Consider the following 22,401-nt stretch of genomic DNA (forward strand, 5'->3'; position numbering starts at 1 on the left):
TTATCTATGCTGTCCAGTGTGGCAGTCACGAACCACTAGTGGCTGCTGAGCCACTTGAAATGTGGCTAATGTGACAGAGCAACAGTATTTTTTATTTATTCCAATTAATTTTAATTTAAATATCCATCTATGACTAGTGACTTCTGTTTTAGACAATATATTTATATACTATTCCAGAGGATTTACAGACCCCTGCTGCTCACTCCTGAAACACCCTTGTCAATAGACCACACATTAAGAACCACTTGGGATGAAGCTGACATAGACTTCACATCAATGACCTTTTGGAACCTACCTGTATATGTATCATCTCATTTAATCCTGCTGCCAAACCCTAGGAGGAGTAGAATGGCTATCCCCATTTTATGAGGCACTGCAAAGCCAACCATCCTGCCCAAAGTCTCACGTCTAGTGTACCTCAAGCTCTTCCTTGACTCCCTAGACCAGTTCAAAGGGTTTTAGAAACTGAAGCCCAAGCTCTCGCCTGAGGCCTTGGTAGAAATTCTTTCTAGTCACCCAAAGAACTTTAATTCATGCAGATACCCTTTTTTAAAGTTACAAGCAAAGGCTTCTCTTCTGGAAGCCACCAGCAAGGGCTGAACTAAGGCCATTTTGACCTTGATAATAGTATATTATTCCATTGAGGTTCATCTCTGGCCTTCCTTTAGGAAGTAGATAGACTCCTGTTTCCCATTCAGCCTGAAGAATTCCCAAGGCCAAGGTGGGCATGATGCTAATGAAGAAGCAGGCTTCTTGATGCCAGATTTCTGTGACCGCAAACTGTTCCAAATAAAGAACTGGAAACTTCATGCTGAATTAAAACTCTCTCTGCCTTTCCGGCAAAGAAGCCTTCAAGCTCTAAGCCAAAAAATCTCAAACACAGAAGTGCGCACAGAACACGTGACCCACACTGGTCCATGCCATGCACAGTGGCCTTCAGGTTTCCATGTTTCCATGGCAATTGGGCCACACTGGGCAAAAACACTCCACATTTAATAAAATTCACTTTCATCCTGCATTTTGTATCTCGACTCACTTCTCACTTCTGGAAATTCCACTCAGCCTGGAATTCTTCTTTTGTCAGCTCTTCCTCGGGCTTCCCTGGTGGCACAGTGATAAAGAATCTGCCTGCTAATGCAGGAGACACAGAGATGTGGATTTGATCCCTGGGTAGGGAAGATCCCCTGGAGGAGGAAACGGGAACCCACTCCAGTTCTTGCCTGGAGAATGCCATGGACAAAGGAGCCTGGTGGGCTACAATCCATGGGGTCGCAAAGAGTGGGACACGACTGAGCACACACACAGGCTCACAACTCTTCCTCAAGAAAAAACTCCCTTCAAGGCCCAGCCTGGCTGCCATATGTTTCCATGAAAACTTCTAAGCTTAGGTCTCTATGGTCCCAGAATATGTTATTTACATATCTGCAGCAGGCCCTAGGACTCTTACATTTCTAACAAACCCAATTTATGTTGCTGCTACTGGTCCAGGGGCTGAAATCAGAGACTCACTGCAAGAGATGTTTGTGGAATGAATAAATGACTGAATAAATATAAATTTCCCCTAAAACCCTATCCCCAAGGGCCCCCAAAAATGAGCTTTAGAAAAATCAAGATAAAAGATATTACCAGCACTTACTTCTAGATGAGGAGCAAAAACAGAAATACCAGGGTGGGGGTGGTGGGGTGATGGGGAACAATAGCAAAAATCAACAGGGAAACAGAAGAAGGAAAATTTGAAATATCAGAAAAACTTTAGGGTTACCATCTGGTTTCCTCTTAGCCCTTACTGTATAAATTATGATGAACAGACCAGAAACTAAAAATAGGTTTATTTTTCTGAATCATATATTTAAAATATTCTGTAGAACTGTTTTGACTCAGTAAGTCCAGGACTAGGACTATTTCATAAGAAAATAATCAGAAATGAATGTAAAAAGTGATCTGCAAGGAAAGTCATTAAAAGCCCTGTTTATTATAACCAGAAATGTGAAACAATTTATATATTTGACAAAAGGAGATGATAGAGCCAATAAATTATGGTATGCCCATAAATGGAATACTACAAAGCCTTTCAAAAATGTCCTTATAGGGGAATATTTATCCACATAGGAAGTGATATATGATATAAAAAATGAAAAACAATAAAGCTAAAACCCAGTATAAACAGTATGATTTAATTTTGGATTAAAAAAACACATACATGTACAGAGAAGTAGATAAAAATCTAAATATGGATACAGAGCTATTTATCAAACTAATAATTATGTTAATTTTAACAGTTATACTTCGATCATTTTTGCAATAAACACACGTTGCTTTTATAATTTTTTAAAGGCTATTTTTTCTAATGTGAGACGTTTATTTCTTCCTGCGAAGGGCCACAGAAGTGAAGCATGAGCACATATATAAGCTTTTTCCCTCCCCATGTTTCACCAAACACCAACAACGTACGTTCTATTTGTAAAATATCTGTCACACCAACTGATCCCTCTTCTTTCTTGGTATTTCTTGGACCGGTTGGAAATTCCCAACTCAAAAAGGCTAACTTTCAATAACTAATGACACCACCCCTGAAGCGTCAGCTTTGGGGGATGACATTTACAACACATCCACCGTTACTTGGCCACCCAGAAAACTGCCATTTTTCCAGAAACCATGGGTGTCTCACATACTGGCTTTCAATAAGGTGGGTTGCTTAGCAACTGCGAAGAAACTGGGAAGATGGAAGAAGGCATCAGCCAGAGCTATTTTATGACCAAAGTACACTGTGCTACGTGTGTCTGGTTGCATTCAAGGTAACCAAATAAGAGATAACACCAGGCTATTTTTGCATCATGAGGAAAAATACTTGGCTCCTGCCCAGAAGGGCAATTACCTAAAAATCTTGGCAGGCCCCATGGTATGAGAAATGGTCACTGATACGGGGGTGAAAAAAAAATCACTGACCTTCATAAATACTGATGATATGAGGATGGCTGAGGGATGACATGATCTCAATCTCTCGTCTGATGTGAACCATGTCTTGTTCATCCTTAATTTTGTCCTTACGAATGGATTTTATAGCCACCTATAAAGTCAGGAAATGAAATGTTACTCAGAGACCTAAACAGATGCAAATCAGCCATTGGGAGAGTTTAGAAAATAAATACAGATGTTACTTGTTGGCAGAACTGACAATAACCAAAACAAAACTTTGAAATACCCCTATCATGTCTTTCATTCATAGCAAAAACACCCTTCTCCAGACAACAGAAAACATCAGGTTTTAACAGCCTCGGTTCGGGATGGTATTTTCCCCCCACAAAGCAAAAGCCTCCTTCAACAGGGCCAGATCCATTTACTCTAGGAATCCTGATCCTTTTTGAAGAAAAAAAAAAAGAAAAAAGGAGAGCTTGGTGTACAGGAGGTGGGTGACTAACACCAAGAGATGAAATTAGCATCAGTCGGCCCCACCGTGCAGCTGCCACAGTGATGGACAGAAAAGGCTTTATTGCATGGCCTGTCTGGAGGCCAGTTCTGATTAAAGCTTGGATTTTAAGACTTTAGCCTTTGCTGTGCTAATGCAATTGCTCAGAAGCCAAATCCTCTCTACATCCTTCCTCTCACTAAGGCACCTTTGATAGCATGTGATATGACCAAAAGGCTCTGCTAAAGAAAAAAATCAGAATAAATCCAAGAAAACAAAGCTAGACTCCCTGCCTGGCCCCGGTTGATCCCAAAGCTCCATGCCAATGTCGTCTGCAAATCCAAACTGTAGAGAATTCCCAGGGCCATGACACAGAGCACTTACTCAAAAGAATCACAGAAATAAAAAAAATTTTTTTTTAATTTTTTTAAAATTAAATGACAATGCGAATCTTATAGGGAAAAACTATGTTTGCCAATGGATTCTCTGCTCATAAACAAGTTGGTTGATAACTGCATCTGCCCTGGCTCTAAAGGGGGCAAAAACTACTTTGTTTGGGGTGGGGAAGGTGGGTTAGGTAAGAGGGAAAGCTCGCCAAGGGTTTTGCTGCCAGCTCTGAAAGCCTGCTTGGTTCCCTCCAAACTGGTCCTCTTGTGACCTCAACCCTCAACTTAGCACTCTTTCTTGGAGGAAAGGAAGTAAAACCACCCCTCGGATTGCAAAGGCACAAAGCACTCTGGAGAAAAAGTCCTTGTTAGCAGCCACCCAGGGTCACACCTCGCCTATCTCAGAGTCAAGCAGGGGCGGTCTCCCCAGGAATGCACTCATCTCTGTGAACATTTGCAACTTCCGACTTGCAGCAGATACCCATGCAGCCCTAGACTTGGAGATGCTTCCATAAAATACAACCAGTCCAAGAGAACTAGGAAACTCTCATTATTCTTGATTTTGCTATGTGTTGGTTAAATCAACCAGCAGGTCCCCGGATTTCTCTTTTGCAGAACTTTCCCCAGGTGTTGTTAAATCCATATTGGTGTCACTACTACACTAGTGGGGATCTCATTCACTGCTTTAGCTCCAGAGCTTAGCAACAGGCCGGGTGCATGGTAGGCCTACGAAAACCCTGAGCATGGGCAGGCAGGGAGAGGGAAGGAAAGGGAGAAGGAGAGAAGGAGAGTGGACAACGGGGAGGGGCTGATGCTACTGGATGGCGGAGAAGCCAGACCAGGGAAGTGACAGTTGCACTGAAGCACAAAAGGAGGGACCATTCCAGTCGAACGTCACCACCAAGACAGGAACGTTAGGTTGATGGCTTAGGATTTCTTTGCATCCTACCTACGTGGGCAATCGAGGAATGGGGAAAGCAGTGCAGAAATACATGATGCCCGGCTGTAAACCCAGGGGCAGGCAGCATCTGCCCTACACTGTGGGTGTACCACACGGCTGGAGACAAAGAGGCTGCACAGAGATGAATGAGCTTCCAGCTTCAAGGCCCCCTTTCACCAGGGTGTCAGCCCCCCGAGCTCACCCGGGCCCTCACCTCAGCCCCATTCAGGACACAGAAAGAAAAGCCTGCCTTTGCTTACGTCAAATGTAAAGACATGACTGGAAGGCTTTATTTTATCTGAGCGGGGCCTGCAATCCTGGGAGCCTGCTCTGAAGGAAGCCGACAGTGAACACACACAGGCCAGGGAGGATGTGGGTGGCTCTTGGACCAACTCCTGCATTCCTCTATGAACTAAAGATGGGCTGAGGGGAGAAACCACCCCTGTGATTATGGAGCAGGCTGAACTTGGCCTTGAGGAGGCCCTATTGTCAAATGACAATAGAAATAAATTCTTTCACCATTCAGGGTCAGGCAAGGGTAGTGACATTCTCGGGGGTAAGAAAATAATCCCATCTGTCAATCTCCCCAACAGTCCAGTGAGAGGCCAACGGTCCCACGGCATATCTGCCAGGCGTATGCTTCCAGCCCAGTGTGGAAAGGAAAGTGCCCACATTTTAGCAAACCCCACTCCAGCACTGAGAAAACTAAAAGGGCTCCATATATGTTAACAGCCATTGGCTGTCCCTCTACAAAAGCTTCCCTTATCTGACAATGAGTCTTCTATTGAAAGTGTAAAAGAGGGCTCATTCTGCCCCTATGTCAAAGGCATAGTCGGAGACAAATGCTAGAAATCACTTGGAACCATGCAACTGTCAAGGACAGAGGGAAGACATTCAGTTCAACTCCCAAGAGCGGTGTGATGACTCACCCAAGGTCACAGATCCAATTACTGGCCAACCATGAGAGCAATAAGGATAAGAATAATAGCAGGCATTCAAGAGGCACTTAATATATGGTACAGACATCAGACCATGGTTCTTTACATCCTTAATGTTCAGGCTTCAGCTCCATGGTTCCTTAGGGAGACCTTCCCTGTCCCTCCAGCTGCTTAGGCCACTCCTCCCCTACTCTCTCACTCCCTTCCCGCACAATATGAAATTAGCCTGCTGCATATTCAGCCGGAAGCCAAATCCAGCTACCAAGATGCTTCCAGAGGAAACCCAGAGAGCTCAGAACGGTTGTCACGTTTTTGCAGAGTTGTTGAAAGAGGAGAATGAGCTCATAAATGCTGCTCCTATAACGTAACATAGTGCCTCCTTTGTGGAGTGGAAGGGTATAAACGGAGGGCAGCACACGGTGAAGCAGTATGGCAGGATGGGCTATGAACATGGCTTTGAGTCCAGGCTGAAACCACGTGCCAGCTGTGTGACCTGTAGCAGGTGGCAAAACCTCTCTGTGCACTTGTTTCTTCATCTGTCAGGCAGGAAAATACAGCACCTGTCTCACAGGTCCTTATGAAGATTAAATAAATGGCTCAGAACATACCTGGCCCAGGATAAGAGCTCAACGTATGTTTAAGGCGGGGAGAACGCCCCATAAATAGAGCCTTCCTTCCTTACCCTCCACGCTGGGAACAAACTTAATTCCTCCTGCTACCTCATGGGGCAGCAGGAGAAGGTTTAGGGAATGGGGACCCCCCTTTGTTCTCACAGTGCGTTAAGTGAACGAGAATTTCTCTCCTGGGTCTTTAAATTGTACCCTCAGCAGAAACTTCCAGAAACTCAGAGCAGCTGGGTTCATGGGAGCATCATGGCTCCTGAGTCTGAGACCAGACAGGAGGAGGAACAACTGGAATCCAAAACACAGCCTCAGGGCCATTTTCCCCCTTCTTCTTTCAGTGGCTGCCAGGTGAATATGGGAATCGAATGTTCCCACTTAGAGACAGAAGTCTGACTCATGGCATCCACTTGAGCCTTTCTGGATTTTGACTGTTCGTGGACTTAATCCTTTTGAGTGCCCACCTGGGACCGAGCAGAGTGCTGAGATGTCATGATGCAAAGTGATTCTGCCCCAGCCCTTGGGGAGTGGGGGATGAGAGGACAAAGGCAATAAGCAAAAATCACACAAGTAATTACATGATTACCCTCATGGCCAAAGACACCCGCAGATACACGATGTTACGGAGCAAACCTCCTCTCCAGTTTTCCTCAACCCTCACCCATATCTCCCAGGTGGCTCAAACAGTGAAGAATCTGCCCGCAATGCGGGAGATGCGGGTTTGATCCCCAGGTTGGGAAGATCCCTGAGAGTAGGAAATGGCATCTCACTCCAGTATTCTTGCCTGGAGAATCCCATGGACAGAGAGGGGAGCCTGATGGACTACAGTCCATGGGGTCGCAAACAGTCAGACACAACTGAGCAACTAACACACATACCCATATCTACAAAGAAACAGAAGGAAAGGGCCCAGCAGGAAAAGACTACCAAACGTCTGAAATCATAAACCCTCCAAAAAAAAAGGTTCAGTTTGTTCCTGCAGGAGTTGGAGAGATTTCACTGAAGCTGGGAACCCAGGTGTTTAAGCCCAACACATAGCCCAGCCCCTTTCCTAAGTGTTCCCAAGTCTAGACAGCATCGTGCGCCTTATAAAATGGTCTGCTTTTAAATAAGGCCACCTTATCGTTTAATGATTAAACCTTCTGGCTGTGGACCTGCAAATTCTGCCCCGTGGTACCTGCCTGTTTAAGAGGCAAATAGCCCAGCCAACTCTGATCCCTTGTTTAATGTAACAGCCTTCTCCTCTGCAGCGTTCATTTCTGCTTTTTTGAATAATCACCCAAAACCACCCCACTTTTCCACAGTGGCTATTGTGAATGTTAAGAGCTCAGGGATGTAGGAAGGGCTATGCAGAGCAAAGCAGTATGATGAAAGCTCAGGCTTTTGCTGACTGGTTGACCTCAGGTGAACCCATATGTCACAGGTCTCAGTTTCCTCATCTGTAAAATGGAGTCAGCAAGTCCTAACTCTTGGGGCTGTTATAAGCAGGGGAAATACTGTAAGTAAAGTGACTAGTACTCAGGTATTCACTGAATGGCAGTGACAAGGTCTGACAAGCTCCTGACAGGACAATACAGTGATACAGGGCCCTGGGCCACATTAAAGGCGTGACAAGCGCACAGTATATATATCATCATATAGACTTTCCCCCTGCAGATTCCTCCCACACACATCCTCCCCTTCCCCATATTTGTACTGAGGCAAGAATAGGTGAAAATTTATATCCAGCCTGCCTGCCTACAAAAGAGCAGGGCAGCCAGCCATCTTCCTGGCCTGCTTTGAAGAGCGGGGGAAATCCCAGGCAGACTGCATATTTGAGCCTCTAACCAAGAGAATCACTACCCTCCACCCTCCACAGCCTCCTCCCATGATGCTCATTGATTGACACATATCAGTCTGAGGAGAGGGTTCTAGAACAGTATCTGTCAAAGGGGTCCTGGGTTTTGCATCAAAAGTGAAGATTTTGAATCCAAAGGTCTAAGATGGAGCCGGGGATTCTGGATTTCTAGCAAGCTCCCAGTTAATGAGCCAGTGATGTCAGCCCAGGGACCATACTTTGAGGAGCAAGATCTTAACACTTTGTCTTGAGCCTTAACGTTACCAACATTCTTAAAACAGTTGAAATATTCCTAATAACAACAACAGCTAATATTTATAATGTGTTAACCAGATGCCAATGGACCGTATCTCATTTAATCCTAACTACAATCCTAATCCCCAACTGTACAAAGCCACCAAGTCACCAAGAACATAAATACTGCCTTAAATCCCACAGCCTATAAAAGACAGAGTGAAGATTTGAACCCAGGCTGGCTGAGCCCAGAAGCTGCTGATTCTTGAGGTTATGGATAAAGTTGGGGTGGACAGCAAACATGGCAGGTGAGAGAATTACTCCGAAGATCCCAAAGAATCTCCAAAGCCCAGTGTGAAGAGCATCCTCCAAGCGGATGAAGTTTTTGTATGGGGTCCCATGTGAGGTCCCGGGGAGGCAGGACTAGGGGACCAAGCAGCAGGGAAGAAATGGGGCCATAAATATGGCATTAGTCTCACTTAGTGAGAACAAGTTTGAGTTCTGTTCCAGCAACAGGAGCTGGCCACTTCCCTGCCATTCATAGGTATGATCTCACACCTGGCCACATTCCACAGGAGCTGCAGGGCACTGCATCAGAGGTAGCTTGGGGGATCTTTTCTTACCAAGGGGCCCAGAGGCCACTAGCAGTGGGAATGGTTAGCCAAGTCAAGCTGGAGGCCAGCAGAGGTAGGGGTTCCTGCCCTGGTCTGGCTGATGGTCAGAGTTCAAGGCCAGGCACAGCTCCTCGTGGGACCCATGGGTCCAAAGTTCCCCAGGATCACCAAAGAACTCCCATTCAGAAAGGCTATGTTCAGCTGTGACCATGGTGATGCCAGCCAGGAGACCACCTTCTAGCCAAAGCCCCTGATTCATTAGATGACCCCCAGCATTTTGTGAGGAGCTGGGCCAACTCAAGACAACACTCACTCCTGCAAGTTGCCGTGATGCAACCAGCCCCGCAGGGACGCGAGCCAGCTCCGCTGCAGGGCCTGTGGGTCTCTTCCTCTCTGGCCTGTTGATTCATGTCGATACACGGATGTTTTTTCAGACAGAAGCAGGTTGGAAGCCAAGAGTTGTATCAACAGGCTCCGAGAAGAGGCATCCTGATGCCAGGGAGCACGGCATGTGTAAGAAAGAGCTTTTTCTTCAAAGAAAAGCATCCTACCATTTGCTGCCACCAGCCCTTTAATTGTGCAAGAGGTTATGAAAATATAATCCTAAGTAAATCACTCTCAATCTTCAATTTATCAAAATTCCCCATAAAAGATGCTGTTTCCTTAGATGACACTGATTTTTTTTTCTCCTGCCATGAAAAATGTGTTCTATCTCCAGAACTAAAATGGCAAACCAGACTTTGATTTGACCAGGCCAGGGCCCACCTAGGAGAACCTCAGAGGGCCCGGGGACATTTCTATCTACTTGTATAGCCATCCCTGGTTCCACGCCCGCCCCTTCAAGGGTTGAGTGGAGCATGTCATCATTACACGTGGCAATGCTGCAAGGGAAGTGGAATTAATGACTAAGAAACTAAGGGCAGATTTACACTCCCTATATGGCACTGAGGTTTGTAAACAGGAGACAGTGGCCAGGGCTGACCAGGTAGAAACCAAAAGAGCCACCGATGGAAAGTTAGTGCCAGCAGCAATGCCAAAGTGAGCCACGAGCCTGCCCCCAGGGCACAGTTAGATTCCAGGGGACTGCACTTTGCCAAAGGTTGGTCGGCATACCACCCGCATCAGATCCCCTGGTGGGGAGGAAGGGGGATGCTGATTGTTCAAATGCGAACTCCAGGGCCCGCACCAGACCTACTGAATTCGAGCGTGAGGGCAAATTGTAGGCACCCAGGTGATCCTACAACAGTGATGTCTGAGACCCACCACCTTAAACCGCAACCAATGTGGCTAGAAGGGCACTCATTCCGTAATTTAAACCATGCAGGGGACTTCTCTGGTAGTCCAGTGGTTAAGACTTCACCCTCCCAAAGCAGGGAGCATGGGTTTGATCCCTGGTCAGGGAACTATAGGGCTTCCCAGGTGGCGCAGTGGTAAAGAATCTAGCTGCAATCAGGAGACAGAAGAGACATAGGTTTGATCCCTGGGTCAGGAAGATCCCCTGGAATAGGAAATGGCAACCCGCTCCAGTATTCTTGCCTGGATAATCCCATGGACAGAGGAGCCTGGCGGGCTATGGTCTACAGGGTCACAAAGAGTTGGACACAACCAACCACATACACACAGAGAACTAAAATAAAAACAGTACACCCAAAAATAAAAAATAAATACATAAAAATGAATTAGATAGAGCTTGAGTCAAAACAAAAGAAAAAAGAAAATACCTTGCAGCCAAAAAACTAGATAATTTTAAAAAGCTAGATAATTCAGGGAAATTCATGAACTGCCTATCTATAAAGAAAGGAATTTAAAGCAAGTTACTTCCTTGAGGAGACTCAGTGACCTGAATGAATTTGCCCCTGGGAAAAGGAAGGTTTGTTCCCAGAGGACATCTGGGTCATCTGGACATCTGGGGCCTGTCCTAACCCAAGGCAGGCCTGTGGATGCCCGGAGACCACAGACGCTGGCTGCTCATGGGTTACTTACGGCTTTGCAGGCCACCTGGAGCTCCTGCACCGGATCAAAGTAAATGTGTCTGGAGGAAGAAAGAGCAAATGAGCTCTGGAGCCCCGCCCCCAGTCCTGCCTGCTCTGTGAGAGAGGGTCTGGCTGGGGCTGTGAGGAACCCCCTCTTACTGGGATCTGCTGGAAATCTCTAAGAAACAACCCCAGGGCTCCTTGCAGGAAAGGGCTTCTGGTAGCAGAAGAGATGCCACAAAGGCAACACCAGAGTCGCAAAAAGACGGAAAATGTGAGGCTGGGACCACAGGGTTTATCTGGGGACTCACACTGAAAGTGAGATGCCACAGCAACTCAGAAATAAAATACAACAGCAACTTGGAAATCTAAAGGGCAGCAGCTCTTGCTCCAGGTTTCAATCGTTCTGGGGAAAGGACAGACCAGACCAGAGGGCTGAGGTTACTTCTAAGTAGGACAGCCTCAAGCAGTAGCATCTGATCACTCTGACACTGTTTACACCACAGCTTGAATAAGCTTAGGGTTGTGCAACTCTGATTCATCCAGCTCCAAGCCCAGCAGAGCCCCAGCCAGCAGCCCTGCTAAGAAAGCGAGCCTCAGCCCCTCAGCCCTGTCATCAGTCACAGGAACATGGCCCAGGAGCCCCCCCTTCACAGGGAGGTCCTCGGGCCACCATGTCACAGCCTCAGTTACCTTGTCTGTAAGGGACGTGACAGAGCACCAACCCCACAAGGTGGCTGTAGGGATCAGATCAGATCACATCTTGCAAATACTGGCACAGCCAGTATCATTACTGCCAGCAGATGTCTGAGCTGCAAGGACCCCAGAATGTTCTATGCCAACCCTCTTGTTTTACAGCTGAGGAAACTGAGTCCCAGGGAGGTTAAAGTACAGATCCAAGTTCACGAAGTTAACAGCAGCTGGAATGGCAACAAGGGTCCTCAGTTCCTCTCTAGTCTGGGATATAACACACCTAGGGTGAGGATTCCTAACAAATTCCAAACCACAGCTAGCTTCAGAAATGAAACTGCCACCCCCAAAATACCATATATTAATGCACATACATGGCATCTAGAAAAAAATATACTGATGAACCCATTTGCAGGGCAGGAATACAGACGCATAGAGAACAGACTTGTGGGCACAGTGGGGAAACGAGAGTGTGGGAGTAATTGAGAGAGTAGCATTGAAACATATGTCTTACCATATGTAAGACAGATAGCTAATGGGAAGGTGCTGGATAACCTAGGGAGCTCAATACAGTGCTCTGAGACAACCTAGAGGGGCAGGGTGGGGTGGGATGGGAAGGAGGTGTAAGAAGGAGGGGACCTATGTATAAATATGGCTGATTCATGTTGTATGGCAGAAACCAACACAACGTTGTAAATCAATTATCCTCCAATTAAAAATAAAAAATTTTTAAGGGGTTTAAATTAACATTTACATGTAAAGCAGGCCCCAGCACAACGAAGTTCCTTTTATTAATAAATTGAGATGGGGGGGGTGGGGCAGCGACAGCCACTCGTAAGTGTGCTGGCAAATTAGGACCCGTTTCACAGCACGACACATGATTTCATTCCATTTGATGCCAGGGAGCTGTCCTCACACAGACATGCTAAGGACGCTGTTTGCAATCCAACCCAGTCCAAACCTTGCTCCAATTCCTGAAGCCTGATTTGATATCACACATGAGTAGACATATCTGGGAGGTTCTTATCCCATTTTTTCTTAATTCACTGAAAACACTTCTTTTAAATATTAACTTCAGACTCCCACTGGATCACTGACCTCGGGAACCAATGAAAAAGGGACACAAAAGACCTAAAAAACAACATTAGTTTTCCAAAGGGAGAGGAAATTAGCTAAGTGAGTTTGGCTGATCCAGGTGAACAGAAGAAAGAAAAGAAATTCTTAATGTCTTAAGATGGTAGGGTACACATAACACACACATACACAAATGAAAGGGCAAGACTTTAAGCTCTACATTTTTTCCATGGGTGATTTCACAGACAAGTGGAAGAAGGGAGTCTTCAGAAGTAATTTTTATCCTAACTCAATCCCCCTTGTCTGAAAAGGGATGTATAGCAATTAGGGTGCACAGACAGAGCAGACAGGAAGGAACAAGAGGATGAGCTGCCGTCGGTCCCCCCAGAGGCCTCACTCATCATCTCCTCAGAAGCAGCAGCTTCTTTTTGAGGAAGCTCTCAGCGGCTCTCAGTGTCCATTTGCCAGAGAGTTCACAGGCTGGTCCCTGCTCCACAGCCCCCCACAAACACCCCCACAGTCCATCTGGATGCTGTCAGCTCCCTAATTACCACCCTACCATCCTTCCAGGGATGCTGTCACAGCGGGACCTCCAGCTACAAACACACAGACCCCACCCAGCACTGACAGCCCGACTCTCAAGGAGCAAGCTCAGTCCCCTTGTGTCTGCCACCACATCAGGCCGGTTGCCTCCGTGACCCTCACCCAACAGCCATCACTCAGCTCCCACCCGTGGGGACAATGGGGCAGGGTCTGTTGGTCTCCACAGGGACTCAGGGAGCAGCCTGTGTGTCCACGGCCCTGGACATTTGTGCTTGTCATTTCCTCTGCCCAGATCCCTCCAGGCCCTACTGTCTGCAACTAACTTCTCCAGCTGACCACCTCCTCCACATCCAGGGGCCTCATCACAGGGATGCACCCCCACGACACTCGCACAGGCCCCCTTGCATAACCTGAGTCACCATTACTTGTAGCTTTCACTCACACACAGACCGTTTCTCTTTTATTCACTGCAAAGTCTCCAGTGCCTAGAAGGTGGCTGGTGTTTTGTATATGCCAAAAAGCTGTGTCTGAAATGACCCCCCGCATATCAGAAAGACCTTTATAAAACCCTAAAACAATAACAGGGCATCTTATTCCACCCAACCTAGCCCCCAGCTTCCTGTCACTGACTCTTCTCCGAACTTGCTGAACTCTCAAGTGTTAAATCCCTACTTATCCCCAAATTATTGAGCCTGAAATTCCTCGTCTTTAAAATGGAGTGGTAATAGTGCCCACTCCAGAAGGGCTGGAAGAGAATTCACAACAACAGCTAATGGTAATCATAATAATCACCAGTTATCAAGCCCTTATTGTGTGCCAGGCACTGGGCACCACTCTGTTAAACCTCTCCACCGCTCGCTCACTCATTAAAGTCTTGCTAAAACATTATTTCTGCTTGCTTGATGAATTTAAACGGAGTCTGAGGGAGGTGAATAACTTGCCCTAGGGCACACGACTAATGAATAGGAGAGCTGGGTCTCACCAAACCCAAAGACCACATTCCGAAATTCGGTACCAGCACTGACAAAGCAAGGAGCACAGGGCCTGGCATTCAGTGCATGTTTAGAGAAAAAAAAGAAAGAGCTGAATCAGAGTCTCTAGAGATACAGGTCCCACCAAAGCCACACTGCACCGCTTTGTCCCCACCCTAAGTCTTATTTTTTTTTTCATTTAAATCATTTCATCTTCAAAAACACGACCACTGCTGTTCCTTGCTGCTCTCTGTGGAATCAGTCAACACAGCTGAACAAAGGGCAGAATCAGACAGGAAGGTCTGGGAAGTGCATCCCTAAAATGACGCAACAACGAGTCAATTCTCCAGCAAGCAATTCTGGGAAATCTGCTCTGGATAAGGCACTGATCAAGGTCTAGCAGACCACGGACCGACCCTTCCGGTTGCTTGTAATTCCCTGGGGAGGGCAAGGAACAGGTGGGCTCCGTCCTGCCCTGCACCTGTTCATCCTTCCACCAGCAGGAGCACCCTGACTTTGCACTGGGGATCACCCCTACCCCACTGGATACAGTTTTATAGAGACTACCAGACGAGATGCTTCACATTCCCTGTGCCAATGAGTAGACACATGACCCAGGGTTTGACCAAGGAGATGCTCTTTCTAGGACTCTGAGTCCCTGCCAAAGGGTTCTTTTGTGAGATAACAGGCAGAAACTGATGTCTGTGTGCAGAGGCAGGGCCTCGTGAGAAGCCCTTCCCTGCCTCACTCCCCATCTCCACCCCTGAGTCTCACTCGTGCTCCTAAACACGGAAATGAGTCCCACTATGCTCAGAGTATGAATTTTCCCATCCCCAACAAAGAGACCCTCCCCTGTCCCCTTACACACACTCTTGTCGTGAGCCTTACTCTTCATCACCTCCAGTATAAGACGGACCTCTGACTACTCCACTTGACTGGTACTAGTCAAAATACCATCATGAGGACCCAGGAAGGTTAATTTTTACAATTTCCTCTCACACCCCAATAAAGCCAGAGTAAATTTTTACGGAGTTCTGCCCTTTTTTTTCTGGCTGACAGGGGGGTCCAGTCAGGTCATTTTGATCTATCTTGCAAAAGAGGCACAGGAAATCCAACTATATTCTCTGCCAAATGATGTTCACCCCTATAAAATATGTGTGTGTATGTGCTCAGTCGTGTCCAACTCTTTGCCACCCCATGGACTGTAGCCCACCAGGCTCCTCTGTCCATGGAATTTTCCAAGCAAGAATACTGGAGCGGGTTGCCATTTCCTACTCTAGGGGATCTTCCCAATCTAGGGATCAAACCCGAGTCTCCTGCATTGGCAGGGGATTCCTTACCACTACACCACCTGGGAAGCCCCTATAAAATATTTACCAGTTGTTATAAACTGAATTGTGCTCCCTTCCCCCCAGCATTCTTGCCAGGATAACCCAACGGACGGAGGAGGCTGGCGGGCTACACAATCCATGGGGTCACAAAAAGTCGGACGTGACTTAGTGACTAAACGACAACTGCCATGTATACAATGTCATCCACTTCATTTTGCACTCTCTACAACCCGTAAGGCAGGCTACTTATTTTGCAGAAGAAGGAAACTAAGAAATACTGGGGAAAGGAGTGCCCCGAGTCCCTGCAGGTCATCAATGCAACATCCCAAGTTCAACCGAGGTACCTGAATTGTGCATCCAATACTACTTGGGACATACCTGTTTCCAAGTGTCACCAAATGGAACCACAGGGAAAAGAAGAAACACCCCCAAGTCCTGGCACTGCGATGCTTCCTTTTTCTGTCATTTAAACTTTGGGGGAAAACTAGCTCAGGACTATTCCCCATGGGTGATCTGGCGGGAGAGCTAATCAGAGCAATTTGAGTGCACGGCTAAACGAGGACACCCCTTCCTGGACCAAGCCTTGCCTTTATGGCAACACTTCATAAGAATCATTCCCTTACAACAAAACTGTCAAATCCAGCAACCACAGGCCAGAAACATCCCAGCTGAAGCCCGCCAAGCTGCTTTCTGATGTACTGTACACACAAATACCAATATTCCCCAGATGTTCTCCATGTAAAACATTTGGTTTGAGACACAGCCCTCCCTGCCCCAAACTCTTACATTTGTTTAATGGACTCATACAGTTCAGCTAAAATATCCTGGAGCTGACATCTGAGGCCAGCCGGGCTCTGATGCAAACACCCCATCTGCAGAAAACACGAACAAGTAAATAAGACCGTCCTCCCCGAGATTTATGCGCCCTGCATCTCTAAGCAGGTCATAAAATGTAAGCTATGTACGGAGACTGGTGCAAGTTGCTTTCAAGTGTGTTTCTGCGTCCATTTCGGTATTAATCTAAGACTGATGTTCAAAAAGACAGTAGGTCTGGCATGCTGAAGAGGAGGCTGCATCCTGCTTCTCTTTTTTTAACTGATTTTATTTATTTATTTATGTATTTATTTTTGGCTGTGCTGGGTCTTCGTGGCTGTGCAGGCTTTCGTTGCAGCAAGCCCAGGCTACTCTCTAGTTGCAGTATGCGGATTTCTTTTGCAGTGGCTTCCCTTTTGCCAGAGCACGGGTTCTAGGGCATGCAAGCTTCAGCATGCATTTGTGGTTCCCCGGCTCTACAGCACAGGCTCAATAGCTGTGGCATGCATGCTTAGTTGCTCCACAGCATGTGGGATCCTCCCAGGCCAGGAATCGAATCTGTCTCCTGCATTGGCAAGCGGATTATTTATCACTGAGCCACCAGGAAAGCCCTGCATCCTGCTTCCTACTCCTTCAGAAGTTAAAAAATCTGTCACTTGAGCAACCTAGGTGAATGCGGTGAAGGTAGGTTTTCTCCTGGTTTTAGTTTTCCAGATATTCCAAAGTCATTTATCCCTTAACCCACAATCTGGAACACAGGCAAAATGTGAACAAAATGGAAAATGCAGTGGACCCTGAATCAAGAGAACCAGCTTACCCACATACTAAACTGAGTGAGTCTGGCTAGCCCAACTCCCCACAAAATGGCTCATTCCATTACATGAGAAAACAGTACTTTTCTAGGTTCACTGTCATGATTCTAGACTCTAGATTCATTTCTAGATTCATTTCCAGATTCGTGGCCCATTCATCTCTGAAGATTGTATGAGGAAGGGAAATAAACTCTTAGAAAAGCCACCCCAAGAAATGGCCTAGAATCTATCCACTGAGCCCCTGAATATGGTCGCCCAGTGTCTTCCTGCTAACACAGTTTTAACAAGCTTGTCATGGCAAATCTGTAGGGAAGTGGGAACATGAAACTAGGAAGCCACTACAGACAGCCTCACTGATGGATCAAGGCAGGACAACTAGCTTTACTTTCGTCTTTAACTTTTCTGTGCCTTGTGAGTTTTCAGTTACCGAGCATGCATTATGTTTGCTAGAGGTGAAAGAAAGACGTTATCATGTAAAAGGGTCACAAAAAGTCATGGAAGCTAATGAAGGAGCAGATTGAGAAACTACGAATAGCAGGCATGGGAAGGCCAAAATACGGCACTGGAAACAGTCTAGAAGTTCCCCCAAAGACATCAAGAAAACGTTTAACTACCTTCGAGGTACTTTGTTTTAAGAAGGAAGGAAGTGCACATCTTGAGAAAGATTTCCTTAAGAAATGGCTACAATTTTTTTTTTGAAAGACTGGCTTGTACACGGATGAGTTTCAATTACCTGAAAAAATATATTTGGAGCCCTCTATTACAACTTTTTAGTATTTCCACTTGACCAATGTATCAGACTAATGAGAATTCTCCACTTTCTTGATTGGGACTCAAGGCAGGTTGAATCCTAGGGACTGCTGGGCTGCTTTCTGCTTTTCCTGCTCTCCTCCGTTCAATCAGCCAATGACCGACCACCATCCCAGCCAAGCCAACTGCCCCAATATGGCAGCTTCTATAGTCCATGGAACACCTCATCCTCCCAGTGTGTGCAAGTGAAGAATAAAAGTCACTCAGTCATGTCCAACTCTTTGTGACCCCGTGGACTGCAGCCTGCCAGGCTTCTCTGTCCATGGGATTCTCCAGGCAAAAATACTGGAGCAAGTAGCCATTCCCTTCTCCAGGGGGTCTTCCCAACTTAGGGACTGAACCCAGGCCTCCTGCCCTGCAGGCGGATTCTTTACCATCTGAACCACCAGGGATGCCCAAGAATACTGGAGTGGGAAGCCTAACCCTTCTCTAGCAGATCTTCCCAACCTAGGAATCGAACTGGGGTCTCCTACATTGCAGGTTGATTCTTTACCACCTGAGCTACCAGGGAAGCCCCCTCTCCTCATCCTCCAAAAAACACCAGCAAGCCAGGCTACAACTGTAACTTCCTCCACTCAAGGATAAAGATCCCCAGATTTCAGAAGTGTTTACACTCATTATTGCCAAGAAAAGGCAAAATGCAATGAGACAATGTATTAAAAATGCCCAATACTGTCCAACATACAGTACATGCTATGAAACTGCTTTTTAAATTATTATCATTAACAAATAGGCCATATGCAGAAATGTGTGTAAGTAAAAATCTTGCAGCAAAACCTTCCAAATACAAGGTTAAGAGGACGGTGTCAGAGGGCAAAGGGAGATGGGGGTTGGGAGACGAGGAACAGCTGTAGCCTCTTTTGAAAGGGGACAATTCGGGTCACCCCAGTAAAAGAAGTCCCTCCAAATGTACTTCTGTAGCACTCAGGGAATCGATTCTGCAGGATGGAATTATTTCCCTGAAATAAACAGACGCACAAAGGTCGCTACAATTGAAGCCTAAAAAGAAAACAAGCCAGCTGCCGATTTACGGGCAGCCTCTGATGCAACAGAGCAAAAGGTCCCCGGCTCAGGTCCAGTGGGATGGCTGAGGCCAAGCCAGCCCTCCCTGGAGGAAGGGGGCCACACAGGGGGGCCTTGCTGCAGGCAAGGTCCTAGCGTGACCAGGCACGGAGGGGACACCTTCAGGAGTGCAGACCCTAGGGCCCCTGTCGTCAACAGGCTCCACCATGGACTCAGCTATGCACTGAGGCATCTGTTCAAAAATGGTGCTGCCTGGGCCCCATCCTCAAGGGCTTCTAAAAGGGCCCTAGGCTATTCTAATGCTCAGCAGGATGGAGAACCCACAGTGTAGGGGGAAGAGCCCACAGTGGGGTCAGATGTGCCTGAGTCTTTAACTCAGGTGCTACCCTGCTTCCTTGAGCAGATGAGTTACCCTTTCTGAGGATCAACTTCTCTAAGCGCAAAGTAAGGAAAATGGTCACTTCACGACAGAGTCGCTGTGAAATGGAATGATGGAGGGTGATTATCCTACCAAGCTCACTTTATTCTCCTTCTTTCAAGGTTCTCCCAAGAAGGTCAGGAGTTCTGGCATCTCTCAACTCTAAGGGGTTGCCTGCCTTGCTAGGTGGAGGGAAAGGGCACATCGTTCCTTATGTTGAATCCCCCCTCCCCATCACACACAAAAAATACTCACACTCAGAACCCCTACTGGGTGATACAGGCTTGTGTGCTAAGTCACTCCAGTCATGTCTGACTCTTTTCAACCCTATGAACTATAGCCTGCTAGGCTCCTCTGTCCAAGGGATTCTCCAGGCAAAAAATACTAGAGTGGGTTGCCATGTCCTCCTCTAGAGAATCTTCCCCACCCAGGGATCAAACCCACGTCTCCTGTGGGCTCCTGCATTGCAGGCGAATTCTTCACTGCTGAGCCACTGGGGAAGCCCCAAAATAGGCATATTCTACAGCAAAACTATGTAAAGAATGGAGTCACAAGCAGCAAAATGAGGGAACACCTAGTTGTTAAGATTTGCTTTGCTCTTCCTGTCCAGAGGACAACCTAACCTGGGGGCAACGCTTTCTTGGGAGGTCCCTGCCCCTGCCTCTGTCTCCTCTATGAGCTGCAAGCCTCTTTCACCTTCCAGCACCACACAGGGCAGGGTCATCTTAAGCCCAAGGGAATGTCTGAACGAATTATGCTCCTTGAAGCCAGGGATGGCACTTGTAGACCCACAGAGCTCCTAAGGCCCACATGTGTTAAGTCCCTAGACAGGCATTTCATAGATATGCCTGAGCTTTGATTCTGAGAAACTGGCAGAAGAGGATGCAGAGGCACATTTGACTTTCGGGGAGCAGCAGCTCAAGGCCCAGTGACTGACAGCAGAAGCTTCGCAGCACTGCAGGGTTGCAATTCCACCTACAGGTAGTGTAAACATGGGCCAGTGACTTGATTTTCTGTGCCTCAGTTTATCCACTGTAAAATGGGGATGATAATGCTGGGCATCTCCTAGGGGGGACCGTGAATTAAGTCAGTGATTCAACAAGCTTAGACTACTGCCTGACCCAATTCCTGCTATGTAATTGTTTGCTATTATTATTATTCCTCCATGGAATAATAACAGACAAAGAGATCTCAAACTATGGCTCCAATGTAAAGGTCTGGGGTTTTAGGGGGGCTCCAGCTATCACAAAAGGTGTGGAGTGAAGAAAGTGGGGTGATATATCCTCAGATGAATGCAGACAGCTTCCCACTGCTGTGTTTCCCAAGGCCACACCATGGACCAACCCCATCACGCTTCCTTGTGGTATTTGGTTAAATGGCCGAAGACTCCCAGGTCTCCATAAGTTCCCCCTAGCCCGCTGGACCAAGCTCTCTGGGGTGGGTGTGAAGGATGGTGCATTTTAACAGGCACACCCAGAGACTCCCATGTCCCTGCAAATCTAAGAGCCCTTAGACTGGCTAAGTTCCTTAACTAGAGAGTCATGTCCATTTGCTCACCATCACAGCCTTTGAGCCTTGCACATAGTATGCTTGACATACAGTACCTGCTGGACAGGTATCAGGTGAATCCACTCAAGGGTTACAACTCTGTAAGTATTCAGTCAGTTGTTCTGAAGGTCTGCTATATGGCAGCTACATGCAAAGTGATGCTAAATTAGACAGACAACTTCATTCATTTACTCAAAATCTTCACCATGCTTACTATATTCTAGGTAACTGTGCTAGACCCTGGAAACGCAGAAAAGATGATGAATCAGGTTGCTTAGAGGTAATTACAGATGGTGACAAGAGCTATGAATGGAGCTAATAAACGAGGTAGCTGATGGAGCATGCTGTCATTAAACTCAGCCTCTAGAGCAACACCATCCTTTAGAACTTTCTGTGATGATGGAAATTATCTTCCCCACACTGTCCAATGGTTGCCACTAGCCCCATAGGGTTATCCAGCACTTACCATGTGGCTTAAGGAACTTAAGGTTTTAATTTTATTTCATTGTAACGAATGTTAATTTTAATAGGCACATGTGTCCACAAGAGACAGTGGAGGTCTGGAGGAGGAAAGAGATTAGTAAATGGGAAATTATAACACAAGGCACTCAGTGCTATGGGGTCGGCGAGGGGAGGTCAAGCACCATGTGTTATCAAATGCCTCTCACCCAATTACCAGATGCTCTAACATTCTCTGGCTCTGGGAATAGAAAGAACAAGGTCAGGTACAAGGCATTGTACTTGGGCTGGAATTTTTATAGGCCATGATCAGTTGGAAGTGGTATGCAGCCCGGCCAAGCCCCAGAGACCGTGGTTCAAGATCATACCATCATCCACCAAAGCCTGCCCACAGCTGCCAAAGAGATCTCTCTCATTCCGTCATTCCGCTGACGGTCATTTTGTCCTTGGCTACAACGTCCCACTGGGCCTTGCATGGATTTTATGAGATTTCTCCGCTTCAAGCATAAGTACGAATACAAGCCTCCTAAATTCCACCGGAAAATTGGTGGCTAATCCAAACATTTCATAAAATTAGAACTCATTGTAGGACTGAAAGGAATTCAGACTGTGCCGCCACCAGAGAAATGCAAAATATTTGTTATAATTTCTTCCTTCATGAGCTGTTTCAAGCAGCAAGGGCTCTTTTCGGCTTGAAGTTAAAGGAGGCAGTGGGGTGGGGAGGGGAGGGGTGAGAGAGTTTTTGTTTTTGTTTTGTTTTCTTTGTGGTTTGCAAAAAGCATCACCAGATGATGAAAAATCGAGGAATCCTGCCTGCCTCCCTAATCCCTTGGCTAGCAGGGATAATAAACTGTCCCCATCTCGGCTGTATCTTGGCTTTATAAAGAGGGTGTTTTTCCTGGAAAACGGTACTTTTGCTCCGTAATTTTCTTCTTGGGCTTTAGCGACAGAATTTTTGATA

At 46.7% G+C, this 22,401-nt stretch overlaps 1 protein-coding gene across 1 annotated transcript in view; it reads right to left on the minus strand.

Annotated features, from left to right (window-relative positions):
* The window catches only part of NUAK1 (NUAK family kinase 1), a 68,858-nt gene that overhangs the window by 34,792 nt on the left and 11,665 nt on the right, over positions 1-22,401 (minus strand). Inside the window, exon 2 of the mRNA XM_068971962.1 lies at positions 2,947-3,067. Within this exon, the coding sequence (XP_068828063.1) occupies positions 2,947-3,067 (121 nt within the window). The remainder of the gene's footprint in view (positions 1-2,946; positions 3,068-22,401) is intronic.

The sequence above is a fragment of the Capricornis sumatraensis genome, chromosome 4 (genome assembly GCF_032405125.1).
Source record: "Capricornis sumatraensis isolate serow.1 chromosome 4, serow.2, whole genome shotgun sequence".
Lineage (NCBI taxonomy): Eukaryota > Metazoa > Chordata > Mammalia > Artiodactyla > Bovidae > Capricornis > Capricornis sumatraensis.